This window comes from Bubalus bubalis, chromosome 4 (genome assembly GCF_019923935.1).
Source record: "Bubalus bubalis isolate 160015118507 breed Murrah chromosome 4, NDDB_SH_1, whole genome shotgun sequence".
NCBI lineage: Eukaryota > Metazoa > Chordata > Mammalia > Artiodactyla > Bovidae > Bubalus > Bubalus bubalis.
In genome coordinates, this window is record NC_059160.1 from 28,281,019 (window position 1) to 28,299,938 (window position 18,920).

General features: G+C 38.2%; 1 protein-coding gene across 8 annotated transcripts in view; it reads left to right on the forward strand.

Annotated features, from left to right (window-relative positions):
* The window catches only part of PIK3C2G (phosphatidylinositol-4-phosphate 3-kinase catalytic subunit type 2 gamma), a 504,349-nt gene that overhangs the window by 298,131 nt on the left and 187,298 nt on the right, over nt 1–18,920 (forward strand). For all 8 annotated transcript variants that reach the window (XM_044941205.2, XM_044941209.2, XM_044941210.2 and 5 more), the window contains 2 exons: nt 15,270–15,362; nt 16,795–16,924. In XM_044941205.2, coding sequence (XP_044797140.2) covers nt 15,270–15,362; nt 16,795–16,924 — 223 coding nt within the window. The remainder of the gene's footprint in view (nt 1–15,269; nt 15,363–16,794; nt 16,925–18,920) is intronic.

Here is an 18,920-nt window from a genome sequence, read left to right on the forward strand (position 1 = left end):
GGTTTTTACATAAATAACTAGGTCATTTAAGCAGCCACATGAGCAATATATAGAAAGAACAATGGAGATTGTGGAGGCCAGATGTTATTTTTTATTTCTGCCTTATTGATTTGTTGTTATTGTTTAAGGAATAGAAAGGTTTTTTTCAGTTAAAATTACATATCAAGGCCTCATGCAGGCCTTGGGGATGTGGAACACTGGCTCTACTGGGTGGCTGTGGAAGTGTCCAGGTGAGCTGGCCAGGCCATGGTCCCCCCTAGCCCAGCAGTCAGCACCCAAAGTGCTGTGGCTGAGACCACGCTCCTCCCCTACAGCAACCCGCAGCCATCAGCACTTCTCCTAAAGCTGGCAAGTGCCCCAGGTGGAGCTATCTCTTTGCCCATATGCTCTGGTCAGCTCTGCTGTGCGTACAGCAATGAACAGGGAAAGTGGCAGGCGAAGCTCTCACCTGCAGGACATTTTAGTCTGTCCTCAGTCCTACTGAACAACAAGGAGGTCTGAAGGGACACACATCACCTCTGAAGGTGCCATAAATGCAGCAAAATTCTAGTCAGAACCCACATCTGGTTAACCATCAGGGAATCCACACTTATATGAAACTCTGGGAATGTAATGGTATGTTAAGAGCTTTAGAGAAACCCCTCAGCCAGTGGTTCATCTGAGCACCCACTAGGGGACAGATTCTATGAAAGTGAATGTGAGGAGACTTGTCACCACTCCTCCCGTCTCAATAAATATAGACAAAGAGAAACCTCATCAAGGTGACAAACATGAAAAGCCTTCACTCCTCATTCCCTCAGAGGCACATCAGACAGCCCTTATTGGGGAGAAGTCTGCAGAATATCATGAGTGTAGGAGGCCTTCATTCAGAGTAGAATCTTTTTACACTAGGCACTTCACACAGGTGACAAATGTTATGTTGAAATGAATGTGGGAATGCTCTCTGTTCTGATAGAAATCTTACTGACCATCAGACAGTTCACACTGGGGAGAAGTCTTACAAGTGTAAGGAACGTAGTAAGACCTTCAGTCAGAGTAAATCCAGTGTCAAATAAGACAGTCAGTGTCAGTCTTACTTGACACTGGGTTCCCCATGCCAGCAAACAAGCACATATGTGTTGGCAGTGTAGAAAAGCCTTCAATCAGACCTCTAAATGTGTTGATTATGAGCAAGTTCACGCCAGAGAAAAGCCTTTTGAATGTGGCATGGCATGGCATTTAGTAAATATCTTACTTTATGTTACAGACTTCACACCAGCAAAAGCACAATAAATGTGGAAAATACACAGTTGAGACTCACACCTCATTATATATCACAGAATTCACACAGGTTAGAAGTCCTATGGATGTAATAATGAGCATGGGAAGGTCTTCGGTTATACCACCAGTCCTCTAGGACATCAGAAAGCCCATGTGGGAAGAAAGCTGATAAATGCAATGATGGTAGAAAAGTCAATACTGAGCTTATCGTGTGTCAGAAGTCACTCTGGAGAGAAGTCCCATGAAGGAGAGAGCATGGGAAAGCCTGCATACACAGTCAGCATTCTAGTTTAATCACCATCAGTTAACTACATTAGGGAGAAGCACTCAGGCCTGGCTCAATCCATTTCTTAAAACATGGCCCTTCAAGACAGAAAGCAAAAGTCTTCTTAGGTTTGGCTAAGCTTTCTTTATAAGAAGAATTCTCACCCCTACCTCTCGTTCAGACCACTAACCACAATGGACCATTTCCTGTTTCACTAAGGGATGGATAGAATGAGAGAGTAGGAATAACTTAATGCAATCCTTCTCTACTCCTGGGAAAGTAAGGACCAGACTTTTCATTTACTAAATAGGTTTCTTTTCCTTTTAAAAATCTCTTTTAAATCTATTTCAGCAGTGTTTACTTTACAACAAGAGAAGTCATATCATCCTTTCCCTATTCTAACCTTTCTTATCTTTCTCTATTCCAGCTCCTTTATCTCATCATTTTTATAAACTATCCTCTAAGACTTTGATTTATTCTTTCCTATCTCTTGGTTATGGCCTTCCCAATCCACTTTTAACTTCTACTCTGAGGTGTCTTTGTTTGCCTTTTCCTATCTAGCAAACGTTTTCTTTCACCTGTTTACTATTCTTTGTCTTTCACAATCTTCAAATTCAGCTCATCTCTGAAATACTCCCTTCTTCAAATGCTTCCTCGTTCAACTATGTTACATTGCCTTCTAAATTATTTTTGACTTAATGCATGTGTGTATACTTTCTTACCAACTTTTCACAGGCTCTTTCAGAGGTAGATATGGTGCCTCTTTCTATTTGCATATAGACAGTGGTTTGTGTGTACTAGTTGTCAAGTGTATGGTATTTTTGTTGTGACTCTCAAAAAACAGACTGCATCTGAAAACCAAAATATGAAACAATGAAAGCACAATCACTCTCAGTGATGTAATTACAAAGAGGGGCTCAGTCTCCCTTAGCCCTTTGTCTCTTCCCTGGACTTGGCATGCCTCAAAGACTTTATCACCTCCCCCCATGCCTCTCATCCCCAGAGTTGAATGAGGAGAATTTGAAAACCACTAGTCTAGACTGTGGCCCAATACAGGGTTTCCTAATTAATACCATGACAGAAGGTCATATTCCCTGGTTGACTGATTCTTGCAGCAAGAATTCATTACTTAACAGGCAGCCTCATCCTTTCACTGTAAAACTCAAATTGATTCAGTAAACAAGGGTTTCAGTTTGCCTGGGGATTATGTTGGATTTACATCGATAGGTTAAGAAATAGATCTTTTCCTCTCTTCTACCCATTTCAGACTTATCAGAAATAATGACATTCAAATCGATCCTTCAAAATGTATTGATGTCATATTTTTACTAAGTTGATAAGTTAAAAGTATCAAATCCTTTTCCTTTTAGTATTGATTTAATTCTTCACTGTCAACATGAACTCTCTAATAACCTAAAAACATATAGCCTTTAGCACTCAAGCAATTATAACCACATAAAAGGAAAATAATGGAAAGCAGTTGATACTGTTTATGATATTGTTCAGCTTTAGCTGAAGATAAAATGTAAAGTATAATTGAAAAACATGAGAACATGAAATATATGTTGTGCAGTTATTTGTAAAGATAAGAAAATGTTCATTAACAAAAAGGGGAAAAATGCATTAATCTTTTAGAATTCTGTACCTGATTAATATCAGACATTGTAAAAGCTATTTTATATCCATTAATTCATATACCTATTACAAAATTGTATGAGGTAGGATTTTTACCCCTATATTACATTAGGATACAAACATTTATTCCAATGTGAAATAGGGATAATGAGTCAGACACAACTGAGCAACTAACACACAAGCAAAAACATTTAAGTAATCTGTCCAAGGTGTTACAGTTGATGTGACAGAGTCCAAATTTTTTTTAATTTATTTTTGATTGGAGGATAATTCCTTTGCAACATTGTATTGGTTTTTGCCAAAGAAATGTGAATCAGCCATAAATATACATACATACAAAAACAAAACACTGGGAGCTGGCTGTGGCTCAGATCATGAACTCCTTATTGCAAAATTCAGGTTTAAATTGAAGAAAAAAAGAACACCACTAGACCCTTCAGGTATGACCTAAATCAAATCGATTATGATTATACAGTGGAAGTGACAAATAAATTCAAGGGATTTGATCTGACAGAGTGCCTGAAGAACTATGGTTGGAGGTCCGTGACTTTGTACAAGAGGTAGTGATAAAGACCATCCCCAAGAAAAATAAATGCAAAAAGACAAAATGGTTGTCTGAGGAGGCCTGACAAATAGCTGAAAAAAGAAGAGAAGCTAAAGGCAAAGGAGAAAAGGAAAGATATACCCATTTGAATGGAGTTCCAAACAATAGCAAGGAGAGATAAGAAAGCCTTCCTCAGTGATCAATGCAAAGAAATAGAGGAAAATACATGGGAGCTGCATTCTGAGATCAGGGGAAAATGTTCACGGTGCCCAGAGATGTGCAGAACCACAGGTGGGGCCTCACAGTCAGATACATATAGAGATATTACTCTGGTCTTGGAATGTATTGCTATTTTCCAGGGCAATAAATCAAGGAGGTAGACTGAGAGCTCTAAAATAACTAAAGGACCAGGTTGTTGAGCCACTAACAGGCATAGGCAATTCATCACATAGATGAGATGTGCCACAACAGAGATCAAACCCTGACTCTTTGGAGTGGGAGCACTGACTCCAAGACCCTAGACTACCAGACGAACTAACCCTAGGGAGTATCAGAGAGAACTCACACAAAGGAAACCACTGGAATACAAGACCTGGCATCACCCAACCACCAGTAGCACCCCATGCAGAATGCCTCATCTAAACAACAAACAAAATAAAAATACAAACCAAATCATCAGCAGACAGGAGTACCACCTCACTCAGCCTTGCCTATCAGAGGAAAAACAAACAAACAAACAAACAAAAACTCAGCACAAATCTCACCCTATATGAAGCTCACACAAACCACTGGACCAACCTTAGGAGGGCAGAAATAAAAAGGAAGAAAGAATTCAACCTTCTTCAAGGAAAGAATTCAAGTTTCCTCGAAGCCTGGGAAAAGGAGACATCAAATACAATAACTTTAAAGAAAAACTTAAAAGGCAGAGAAATACTGCGCAAATGAAGGCACAAACTAGAAACACCGAAGTCCAAATAAACGAAGAGGAAATGGGGAAATTACCTGAAAAAGAAGAATTCAGAATTATAGTAGTAAAGATGAGCAAAAACCCTGAAAACAAAACAGATAAAATGCAAGAATCAATTAACAAAGACCTAGAAGAATTAAAGAATAAGCATACAGAGACAAACAACACAATTACTGAAATTAAAAATATTCTAAAAGGAATCAACAGCAGAATATCTGAAGCAGAAGAACAAATCAGTGAGTTGGAAGAAAAAAATGGTGAAAATAACTTTTGAAGACCAGAATAAAGTAAAAGGAATGAAAAGAACTGAGGATAGTCTCAGAGACCTCTGGGACCATATCAAATGCACCAACATTCAAATTATAAGGGTCCCAGAAGAAGAAGAGAGAAAAAGAGGGCATGAGAAAATTTTTGAAGAGATTATAGTTGAAAATTTCCCCAACATGGAAAAGGAAATAGCCAATCAAGTCCAAGAGGAACAAAGAGTCCCATACAGGATAAACCCAAGAAGAAACACATCAAGAAGCATACTAATCAAACTAACAAAGACTAAACACAAAGAAAGAACATTAAAGGAAGAAGCAGCAAGGGAGAAGCAACAAGTAAATAAATTCAAGGGATTAGAAAAAGTAAAATACAAGGGAAACCCCATATGCTTAACAGCTGATCTTTCAGCAGAAACTCTGCAGGCCAGAAGGAAATGGCAGGATATATTTAAAATACTGAATGGGAAAAATCTACAACCAAAATTACTGTACCAACCAAGGATATCATTGAAAATTGATTGAGAAATAAAAAGCTTTGCAGAAAAGAAAAAGTTAAGAGAATTCAATATCACCAAACCAGCTTTACAACAAATGTTAAACCAACTTATATAGTCAAGAAATACAAGAGAAGGAGAAAGATCTACAAAATCAACCCCAAACAATTAGAAAATGGCAATAGGAGTATATATATATATATATATATATATATATATATATATATCAATAATTACTTTAAATGTAAATGGATTAAATGCTAAAACCAAAATACACAGACTGGCTGAAAGGATACAAAAACAAGATCCATATATATGCTGTCTACAAGAAACCCACATCAGACCTAAAGACACATATAGACTGAAAGTGAGAGGATGGAAAAATGCATTCCATGCAAATGGGAAGCAAAAGAAAGCTGGACTAGCAATCCCCATGCCAGACAAAATAAACCCTAAAATAAAGAAGATTACAATAGATAAGGAAGGACAGTACTTAATGATCAAGAGATCAATCCAAGAGGAAGACATAACAATTGTAAATATCTATGCACCCAACATAGGAGCACCTCAATACATAAGACAAACATGAACAGACATAAAAGGAGAAATTGACAGTAACACAATAATAGTGGGAGACTTTAACACCCCACTCACACCAATGGACAGATGATCAAAACAGAAAATTAATAAGGAAACACAAGTCTTCAATGATACATTAGATGAAATGGATCTCATTGATATCTTCAAGACATTCCATCCAAATGCAAAAGAAAACACCTTCTTTTCAAGTGCACATGGAACATTCTCCAGGATAGACTTAGGTCACAAATCAAACCTCAGTAAATTTAAGAAAATTGAAATCATATCAAGCATCTTCTCCAACCACAACACTATGAGACTAGATATTAATTACAAGAAAAAAACTGCAAGAAACACAAACACATGGAAATCAAACAACACATTTCCAAATAACTACAGGTTAATGAAGAAATCAAAAGGGAAATAAAAAAAATTTTTTAGAAACAAATGACAATGAGAACATGACAACTCAAACCTAAGGGATGCAGCAAAAGTGGTTCTAACAGGGAAGTTTATTGCAATACAATCCTACCTCAAGAAACAAGAAAAACATTAAATAGACAACCTAATTTTATACCTAAAGCAACTGGAAAAAGAAGAAAAAAAAAACCAAAATTAGTAGAAGGAAAGAAATCATAAAGATCTGAGAAGAAATAAATGAAAAAGACATGAAAGAAACAACAGTAGAGATTAATAAAACTAAAAGCTGGTTCTTTGTGAAGATAAACAAATTGACAAACCCTTAGCCAGACTCATCAAGAGAAAAAGAGAGAAGAATCAAATCAACAAAATTAGAAATGAAAAAGGAGAGGTTACAACAGACAATGCAGAAATACAAAGGATTATAAGGGACTATTATGAACAACTATATGGTAATAAAATAGATAACCTGGAAGAAATGGACAGATTCTTAGAAACATTCAGTCTTCCAAAACTGAATCAGGAAGAAATAGAAATTTTGAACAACCCAATTTCAAGCACTGATATTAAAGCTGTGATCAAAAATCTCCCCCCAAAAACAAAAGTCCAGGACCAGATGGCTTTACAGGAGAATTCTATCAAACATTTAGAGAAGATCTAATGCCTATCCTTTTAAAACTCTCAAAAAATTGCAGAGGAAGGAACACTTCCCAATTCATTCTATGAGGTCAAAATCACCCTGATACCAAAACCAGACAAAGGAAACACAAGAAAAGAAAACGACAGGCCAATATCACTGATGAACATAGATGCAAAAATCCTCAACACAATTTTAGCAAACAGAATTCAGCAATACATCAAAAGCTCATACACCATGATCAAGTTGGATTTATTTCAGGGATGCAAGGATTCTTCAATATACAGCAATCAATCAATGTGACACACCATATTAACAAATTGAAAGACAAATCTGCTTCTATATGATCATCTCAATAGAAGCAGAAAAAGCCTTGAACAAAATTCAGCACCTATTTATGTTTTAAAACTCTTAAAAAATGGGCATAGAAGGAACCTACCACAACACAGTAAAGGCCATATATGATAAGCCTACAGCAAACATTGTGTCTTTCCTTTTCCCTAAGTCCTTTCAATAGCTCAGTTAGTAGAGCGGAGGATTGTAGTTGACACACTAACCGAGAGACATCCTTAGGTCGCTGGTTCAACTCCGGCTCGAAGGAGACATATCCACTTTTGGACTTCCCTTGTGTCTCAGCTGGTAAAGATTCCATCTGCAATGTGGGAGATCTGGGTTCTATTCCTGGGTTTGGAAGATCCGCTAGAGAAGGGAAAGGCTACCCACTCCAGTATTCTGGCCTGGAGAATTCCATGGACTGTATAGTCCTTGGGGGTCTCACAGAGTCGGACATGACTGAAGCAACTTAGCAGCAGCAGCTGAAAACATTTCCCCTAAGATTAGGACTGTGAAGAAAGCTGAGCGCTGAAGAATTGATGCTTTTGAACTGTGGTGTTGGAGAAGACTCTTGAGAGTCACTTGGACTGCGAGGAGATCCAACCAGTCCATTCTGAAGGAGATCAGCCCTGGGATTTCTTTGGAAGGAATGATACTAAAGCTGAAACTCCAGTACTTTGGCCACTTCATGCGAAGAGTTGACTCATTGGAAAAGACTCGGATGCTGGGAGGGATAGGGGCAAGAGGAGAAGGGAACGACAGAGGATGAAATGGCTGGATGGCATCACTGACTCAATGGATGTGAGTCTGAGTGAACTCCAGGAGTTGGTGATGGACAGGGAGGCCTGGCGTGCTGTGATTCATGGGGTCGCAAAGAGTCGGACATGACTGAGCGACTGAACTAAACTGAACTGAAGATCAGGAACAAGACAAGGGTGTCCACTTTCACCACTGTTATTCGACATATTTCTGGAAGTCCCAGCTACAGCAATTAGAGAACAAAAAGAAATCAAAGGAATCCAGATCAGAAAAAAAGAAGTAAAGCTCTCACCATTTGCAGATGACATGATACTATACATAGAAAACTCTAAGAATAGTATCAGAAAATTACTAGACCTAATCAGTGAATTTAGCAAAGTTGCAGGATACAAAATCAATACACAGAAATCACTTGCATTTCTATACACTAACAATGAAAAATCAGAAAGAGCAATTAAGGAATCAATCCCATTCACCTTTGCAACAGAGAGAATTAAAAATCTAGTAATAAACTTACTTAAGGAGAAGAAAGAACTGTACACATAAAATTATAAGACACTAATGAAAGAAATCAAAGATGACATAAACAGATGGAGAGATATTCCACGTTCCTGGGTAGGAAGAATCATATTTTTCAAAATCATATTGTGAAAATGACTATACTACTAAATGCAATCTACAGATTAAATGCAATCTCTATCAAATTACCAATGCATTTTTCACAAAACTAGAACAAAAAAATTCCAAATTCATATGGAAACACAAAAGACCCCAAATAGCCAAAGTAGTCTTGAGAAAGAAGGATGCAGCTGGAGGAATCAACCTTCCTGACCTCAGGTTATACTACAAAGCTACAGTCATCAAGACAGTATGGTACTGGCACAAAAACAGAAAGGTAGCCCACTGGAACAAGACAGAAAACCCAGAAATAAACCCATGCATCTATGGGTACCTTATTTTTGACAATGGAGGTAAAAATATACAATGGAGCAAAGACAGTGTCTTCAGTAAATGGTGCTGGGAAAACTGGACAGCTACATATGAAAGAATGAAATTATAACACTTCCTAACACCATACACAAAGATAAACTCAAAATGGGTTAAAGACCTAAATGTAAGACCAGAAACTATAAAACTCTTAGAGGAAAACATAGGCTGAACAGTCAATGATATAAATCAAAGCAAGATCCTCTGTGACCCACCTCCTAGATAATGGAAATAAAAACAAAAGTAAACAAGTGGGACCTGATTAAATTTAAAAGCTTTTGCACACCAAAGGAAACTATAATCAGGATGAAAAGGAAACCATTAGCAAGGTGAAAAGGCAGCCTTCAGAATGGGAGAAAATAATAACAAATGAAGCAACTGAAAAACAACTAATCTCAAAAATATACAAGCAACTCCTACAGCTCAACTCCAGAAAAATAAATGACCCAATCAAAAAATGGGCCAAAGAACTAAATAGACATTTCTCCAAAGAAGACATACAGATGGCTAACAAACACATGAAAAGATGCTCAACATCACTCATTATCAGAGAAATGCAAATCAAAACCACTGTGAGGTACCATTTCACACCAGTCAGAATGGCTGCGATCCAAAAGTCTACAAGCAATAAATGCTGGAGAGGGTGTGGAGAAAAAGGAACCCTCTTACACTGTTGGTGGGAATGCAAACTAGTAAAGCCACTATGGAGAACAGTGTGGAGATTCCTTAAAAAACTGGAAATAGAACTGCCTTATGATCCAGCAATCCCACTGCTGGGCATACACACTGAGGAACCAGAAGGGAAAGAGACACGTGTACCCCAATGTTCATCGCAGCACTGTTTATAATAGCCAGGACATGGAAGCAACCTAGATGTCCATCAGCAGATGAATGGATAAGAAAGCAGTGGTACATATACACAATGGAGTACTACTCAGCCATTAAAAAGAACACATTTGAATCAGTTCTAATGAGGTGGATGAAACTGGAGCCTATTATACAGAGTGAAGTAAGCCAGAAAGAAAAACACCAATACAGTATACTAACGCATATATATGGAATTTAGAAAGATGGTAACAATAACCCTGTGTACGAGACAGCAAAAGAGACACTGATGTATAGAACAGTCTTATGGACTCTGTTGGAGAGGGAGAGGGTGGGAAGATTTGGGAGAATGGCATTGAAACATGTATAATATCATGTATGAAACGAGTTGCCAGTCCAGGTTTGATGCACGATACTGGATGCTTGGGGCTGGTGCACTGGGACAACCTAGAGGGATGGTGTGGGGAGGGAGGAGGGAGGAGGGTTCAGGATGGGGAGCGTATGTATACCTGTGGCGGATTTGTTTTGATGTTTGGCAAAACTAATACAATTATGTAAAGTTTAAAAATAAAATAAAATAAAAAAAAATAAAATAAAATCCTCTAAAAATCCAAAAAAAAAAAAGAAAGAAAAGAAAACCCTCAGAATGGGAGAAAATAATAGCAAATGAAACAGCTGACAAAGGATTAATCTCCAAAATATACAAGCAGCTCATACAACTCAATACCAGAAAAACAAACAACCCAATCAAAAAGTGGGAAAAAGACCCAAACAGACATTTTGCCAAAGAGGACATACAGATGGCTAACAAACACGTGAAATGATGGTCAACGTCACTCATTATTAGAAAAATGCAAATAAAAACTACAATGACATCTCACCTCACACCGATCAGAATGGCCATCATCAAAAAGTCTACAAACAATAAATACTAGAGAGGATGTGGAGAAAAGGGCACACTCTTGCACTGTTTGTGGGAATGTATACTGATACAGCCACTATGGAAGATGGCATGGAGATTCCTTAAAAAGCTAGGAAAAAACTACCATATGACTCAGCAATCCTACTCCTAGGCATATACCCTAAGGAAACCAAACTTGAAAAAAACACGTGTATCCCATTATTCATTATAACACTATTTACAATAGGTAGAACATGGAAGCAACCTAGATGAATGGATAAAGAAGTTGTGGTACATATACACAATGGAATATTACTCAGCCATAAAAAAGAACACATTTGAGTCAGTTCTAATGAGGTGGATGAACCTAGAACCTGTTATATAGAGTGAAGTGAGTCTGAGAGAGAAAGATAAATACTGTATTCTAACACATATATATGGAATCTAGAAAAATGGTACTGAAGAATTTATTTACAGGGCAACAATGGAGAAACAGACATAGAGAATAGACTTATGGACATGGGGAGAGGGGAGGAGAGGGTAAGATGTATGGATAGAGTGACATGGAAACTTACTTTACCATGTGTAAAATAGATGGCCAACAGGAATTTGGTATGGCTCAGGAAACTCAAACAGGGGCTCTGTATCAAACTAGAGGGGTGGGATGGGGAGGGAAATGGGAGGGAGTTTCAAAAGGGAGGGGATATATGTAAACCAATGGCTGACTCATTTTGAGGTTTGACAGAAAACAGCAAAATTCTGTAAAGCAACTATCCTTCAATAAAAAATTAATTTTTAAAAATAAATAAAGGAAAATAATAGAATGGGAAAGACTAGAGATCTCTTTCGGAGAAGGCAATGGCACCCCACTCCAGTACTCTTACCTGGAAAATCCCATGGATGGAGGAGCCTGGTAGGCTTCAGTCCATGGGGTTGCCAAGAGTCAGACACGACTGAGCGACTTCACTTTCACTTTTCACTTTCCTGCATTGGGAGAAGGAAATGGCAACCCGCTCCAGTGTTCTTGCCTGGAGAATCCCAGGGACGGTGGAGCCTGATGGGTTGCCGTCTGTGGGGTCACACAGAGTCGGACACGACTGAAGCAACTTAGCAGCAGCAGCAGCAGCAGAGATCTCTTCAAGAAAAGTACAGATACCAAGGGAAAATTTCATGCAAAAATAGGCACAATATAGGACAGAAATGGTATGGACCTAACAGAAGCAGAAGATATTAAGAAGTGGCAAAAATACACAGAAGAACAAAAAAGATCTTCATGACCCAGATAACCACAATGGTGTGATCACTCACCTAGAGCCAGGCATCCTGGAATGTGAAGTCAAGTGGGCCTTAGGAAGCATCACTACGAACAAAGCTAATGGACGTGATAGAATTCCAGTTGAGCTATTTCAAATCCTAAAAGATGATGCTATGAAAGTGTTGCACTCAATATGTCAGCAAATTTGAAAAACTCAGCAGTGGCCACAGGACTGCAAAAGGTAAGTTTTCATTCCAATCCCAAAGAAAAGATAATGCCAAAGAATGCTCACACTACCACACAATTGCACTCATCTCACACACTAGCAAAGTAATGCTCAAAATTCTCCAAGTCAGTCTTCAACAGTATGTGAACCATGAACTTCCACATGTTCAAGCTGGATTTAGAAAAGGCAAAGGAACCAGAGATCAAATCGCCAACATCCACTGGATCATTGAAAAAGCAAGAGAGTTCCAGAAAAACATCTACTTCTGCTTTTTTAACTATGTCAAAGCCCTTGTGTGGACCACAACAAACCGTAGAAAATTCTTCAAGAGATCAAAATACCAGACCACCTGACCTGCCTTCTGAGAAATCCACATGCAAGTCAAGAAGCAACAGTTAGAACTGGACATGGAACAACAGACTGTTTCCAAATTGGGAAAAGAATACATCAAGGCTGTATATTTTCACCCCACCTATTTAACTTATATGCAGAGTACATCATGCGACATGACAGGCTGGATGAAGCACAAGCTGGAATCAAGATTCCTGGGAGAAACATCAGTAACCTCAGATATGCAGATGACACCACGCTTATGGCAGAAAGTGAAGAACTAAAGAGCCTCTTGATGAAAGTGAAAGAGGAGAGTGCAAAAGTTGGCTTAGAACTCAACATTCAGAAAACTAAGATCATGACATCCAGTCCCATCACTTCATGGCAAATAAATGGGAAACAATGGAAACACTGAAAGACTTTACTTTTGGGGCTCCAAAATCACTGCAGATGGTGACTGCAACCATGAAATTAAAGGACGCTTACTCCTTGGAAGAAAAGTTACAACCAACCTAGAAAGGATATTAAAAACCAGAGACATTACTTCGCCAACAAAGTTCTGTTTTGTCAAAGCTATGGTTTTTCCAGTAGTCATGTATGGATGTGAGAATTGGACTATAAAGAAAGCTGAGCACCGAAGAATTGACGCTTTTGAACTGTGGTGTTGGAGAAGACCCTTGAGAGTCCCTTGGACTGCAAGGAGATCCAACCAGTCCATCCTAAAAGACACCAGTCCTGGGTGTTCATTGGAAGGATTGATGTTGAAGCTGAAACTCCAATCCTCTGGCCACCTGATGCAAAGAACTGACTCATTGGAAAAGACCCTGATGCTGGGAAAGATTGAGGGCAGGAGAAGAAGGGGACGACAGAAGATGAGATGGTTGGATGGCATCACTGAGTCAGTGGACATGAGTTTGAGTAAACTCCAGGAGTTGGTGATGGACAGGGAGGCCTCGCATGCTACAGTCCATGGGGTCACAATGAGTCGAACACAACTGAGTGACTGAACTGAACTGATGTGTGTGTGTATCTGTGTGTGTACTCAGGCTTCCAAGTTGGCTGAATACTAAGGAATTTGCCTGCCAAGCAGGAGACACAGGTTTGATCCCTGGGTCAGATAAATTGTCTACAGAAAGAAATGGCAACCTACTCCAGTATTCCGGCCTCGAAAAGCCCATGAACAAAGGATCCTGGAGGGCTACAGTCCATGGGGTCACAAAGAGTTGGACATGACTCAGAAACTAAACAACAACAATATACATATTGTTGTTGAACCTCCCTCCCACCTCCCCATCCTACCCTCTATGTTGTCATAGAGCAACATGCTGTGCTCTCTTCTCTGGTTATACAGAAACTTCCCACTAGCTTTCTATTTTACATGTGGTAGTGTATATATCAGTGCTACTCTTTCCTTTTTCTCACCCTCTTCCTCCTCCACTGTGTCCACAGGTCTGTTCTCAACAACTATGTCTCTATTCCTGCTCAGCCAAAAGGTTCATCAGTACCATTTTTGTAGATTCCATCAGTTCAGTTCAGTCACTCAGTCGTGTCTGACTGTGCAATTCCATGCGCTGCAGCACGCCAGGCTTCCCTGTCCATCACCGACTCCTGGAGCTTGCTCAAACTCATGTCCGTTGAGTCAATGATGCCATCCAACCATCTCATCCTCTGTCATCCCCTTCCCCTCCTGCCTTCAATCTTTCCCAGCATCAGGGTCGTTTCAAATGAGTCAGTTCTTCGCATCAGGTGGGCAAAGTATTGGACTTTCAGCTTCAACATCAATCCTTCCAATGAATATTCAGGACTAATTTCCTTTAGGATGGATTGGCTGGATTGGCTAGATTCCATATATATGTGTTAATTCAAAATATTTGTTTTTCTTTATGGCTTACTTCACACTGTGTGTGCATGCTAAGTCACTCCAATCATGTCTGACTCTGAACCCTATGGATTGTAGCCTACCAGGCTCCTCTGTCCAAGAGATTCTCCCGGCAAGAATACTGGAGTGGGTTGCCATGCCCTCCTCCAGGGGATCTTCCTAACCCAGGGATCAAACCCACATCTCTTATGTCTCCTGCATTGGCAGGCATGTTCTTTACCTCTAGAGCCATCTGGGAAGCCCACTTCCCTCTGTATCAGAGTCCAAATTTGTATTCAGGTCTTTCTTAACTCTGTATCCATGTTTCTTTAAAATATACTCTTGGGCACAAAGAATGAAAAGGAAATATATTTTTTTAAATAGCAATTTCATCCTTTAGATATTAACCAACCAGCAAAAGCACAATACCTACATACTACTTAGATTATTTAAACCCCCTCCACACCATCACTGCTCAGTGAGGAAAAAATGTCCTTGAAGATTTATAACCTGCTGAAAAGCTGGCTTTTTAGTTTACAAATGAAGGCTTTGGTTGGTAGACTAAAGTCTTTTTTTTTTTAAATAAATATGTTTCTTTGTTTCGAAGTGTAAAAATTATTCATATGTGTTATATTTGCTCATATAACAGATTCCGCTGGGGCCATGATTTCAAACTGTTCTTTTTGCTTTATTTTGCTCACCATATTTCTCTTCCTTTTGTCCTGTAGGCGTGTTCATATTTCACATCTAATGCTTTGCCGTTGAAGATTACCTTCATTAATGCCAATCCAATGGGCAAAAACATCAGTGTCATTTTTAAGGTACAGTAGCTCTCCTGAAACATCAAATTGATCCCATAGATAGGACTATTGATTTATTACTCAGAAAAATAAATTAGTATAGCTCTATTCCTCTGGCAACAGCACAGAGGCTGCCAGTTATTTTCGATTCCACGTTTTCACAGAATTATAGTACATGCCCTACTATGATTGGCAATAAATCCAACATTACTGGCTCAAAGCCAATGAATCTTCAGTGCAAAACTCCAGGAGGTATGTTTCAATAAATGAAATTATATGATCACTTTTGAGTAGTACAGAAAGCAGAATTGTGGTAAGTTTCTAGGGGGGGAAGTCTTTTGGCCTCCATATTAAATTTGAATCAAAATCAGCTGCAACTCAAATGATATGATTTAACATAAAATTCTTCTTAGTGAGCACTTGCTTATTTTAGTAATTTGGGTTGTTGTCTCCTTTTAAAATAAAACATAAATATGGGCCATATCAGGCTTTATCATGAATCCCATGGGACAGTAGAGTAAAAAGTTACATACAGTTCAGTAGGAATAAAGGAAACATTTGCCAGTCATTCAATTAATGTGTTAAATGACTCAGCCAAACCAGAAAACAAGGTCTCAGAGTGGAATTTGTATTCAATTCTGACTAGTTTAAGGATCACACTTATTAGTACACCCATATTTTTGCTGTGATCTGTGTAACCTCAAGCATTAAGAGTTCTCCCAGCACTGCATTTTTGGTGAAGGAAAAAGAACCACACAAAATCTCATCATGGCACAATCTTCTGAATATAATTTAGAAAGCATTTTCAAAACTGAGCCTCTTAGTAGTTAATAGCATAGAACTGTCCTTCCCCTTTGGGCATTTTCCATTTCCTTCACCTATGCTAGAAAATCACCCGTTTATGATTTCTTGTTATCAAAGGCCATTTATTCTGAAAACTTTGTAACTGCCTTCAAAGTAAGAGAAGCCAATGAGTCAAAGTCTGATGAATCATATATGTGCTATTTATACTCCCAGTCAAGAAGCTCCAGGTAATATAACTGTGTATCAGTATATAAACGTGTAGCACATCAAATATGTTTCCCTTTGAAAGAGATGTCACTTGGCTGAGTTTGAAATTTTGATGAACCTTTGTCTAGCCTCTCTTCACCAGACTTTGAGGTTAAGAGGCTGCACATGATAGTAAATTGAAAGATTGTTATCAGGGAACAACAACATTCCAAGACACTTCTAATTTGTTGACTGAAGCTTCTATAATCATTTAAAAGAAAGCTCTTATTTTCTTTGATCTTCTATCAGAAACACAGGGTACTCTTAGTGCTAACAGAACAACTGAAACCACCCTAAGTCAGGTTGGAAAGTTATTCAGAGAAGGAAATGACATATACTGTTGTTGAAAACTTTCAATGGAATTCAAGGAGAAACCCAGAGTCTATAATTTTGTTTCTAACAGGCTGGAGATGATCTCCGTCAGGATATGCTTGTTCTGCAGATTATTCAAGTGATGGACAATATTTGGCTGCAGGAGGGTCTGGATATGCAAATGATCATTTATAGATGTCTATCCACGGGAAAAGGCCAAGGTCAGTATAGATTAGAAAGCTGACTTACATTACTTATCTCATACATTTATTGGTACTATGTCCTCAGACTTTCTACAACTTTCATTTTAGATGACAAATTTTAAAATCCAAAGAACTAAACATAGTTATTCTTTTTGTTTTGTTTTGTTTTTTTTTTTACAAAGAATTAGTTTCAAAAACAATAAGCCAAGATGATTTAATATCATCAAGTGACTAAAGTCACTTTAGTCATGTCTTACTCTTTGTGGCTCTATGGACTGTAGCCTGCCAGGCTTCTCTGTCCATGGGATTCTCCGGGCAAGGATCCTGGAGTGGGTTGCCATTTCCTCCTTCTCCAGAGGATCTTCCCAACCCAGGGATCGAACTTGCATCTCTTATATCTTCTGCTTTGGCAGGCGGGTTCTTTATCACTAGCACCACCTGGGAAGCCCCAAACATAGTCATTCTTCTTTAAGAAAAAAAAAAAAAAGAATTAGTTTCAAAAACAATAAGCAAAGATGATTTATATAAAGCATAATGTCCTCCTAAATATTAATCAGGACTCTGACAACTCAAATGTTAACTGTAATATTCTTTTGAGTGTCTTTAAGGATTATCTACATTTACATTTTCATATTTTTTCTCTTTTTTAAGCTGATAACAGAAAGGTCTGCTTATTCATAAAAATTACAATTATTTCCAATTAAGACAAAATTTACAAAGTTGCAAACACTTAAAGGAGTTCTGAAAATTCTAAATAAGTTATAAACATGCACTTAGTTTCTGAAAGACTTTTGAGTAAAGTGTGATATCAACAATCTAAGATGATCTATATGCAAACTTTGAACTTACTTCAGCATTTTTCTTTATAAAAGCCAAGACATTAATATGGAAATATAGTTACATATGTACACATTTTCAATGAAAATAAAATGTTGAGGATCCATACAAATAAGCAGACATCAGAAGTAAAAGTTGTACTTAATTACAATCATGCTAAATTGAAGAAATAATTTCTAAAGTATCATAATTTTTTTACATGTGGTGACTGCCACTTAAAATTTCATTAAATTAATTGGTATAAAATATAGAAGATACGGGCTTCCCAGGTGATACTAGTGCTAAGGAATCTGCTGCCAGTACAGCAGACACAAGAGACCCAAGTTCAATCCATGGGTTGCCAAGATCCCCTGGAGAAGGAAATGGCAACCCACTCCAGTATTCTTGCCTGGAAAACCCCATGGACAGAGGAGCCTGGCAGGGCTACAGTCCATGGGGTTGCAAAGAGTCAGACAAAACTGAACACTTGTCAGCAGCAGCATAGAAGATTTATCTGCATAAACAAAGGGATAAAATAATCATAGAATTGGAAAAGGGATTATGTTGTTGTTGTTGTATTTAATTCTGACAGAACTACAGTTTAAACCCATCATCTTAAAAGAAAAACTGTTACTGTCTCCAGGCACCCTCCAGTTCCTGGGGTCCCATCACTAGGCTCAGTCCTCCAGCCAACTGAGATTCAAGAATTTAAAAGCTAAACATGGAAGCATCTCCTAGTTAACTTGCAGCTAGATAGTTCAGGGTTACTGTTACAAGTCAAACTGCCCAATTATTTTGATTCTAATAATAGGGCCCTTGTTTCCATGCCAAGTATATCACTTCTGAACTTCTAACGTTCTAAATCCTGAAAGCCTTTTATTACTGCTACTCAGAGATCCTTATTCCTTCCTTCAGTTTTATTCTCCCTTTTCTCACATAAATGACCTAATTCTTTCATATCTTAATATGTTGAAAGGGTAAGAATGAGCTAAGGCTTAGATGAGCCAAGCTGAGCTTCTTGATTTCACACAGATTACTTTTTATTCAGAAATTGAATACAGCAATAACCTCAGTGGAATTCTTCAATTCCATCTCTTTGTTTATCTGTTTACAATCATAGGAATGTAATGGAGACTAAAACTTTTAACTTTTATAAAATAATTCAGCAAAAATAACTCTAGACTTGCCCAAAGTTACA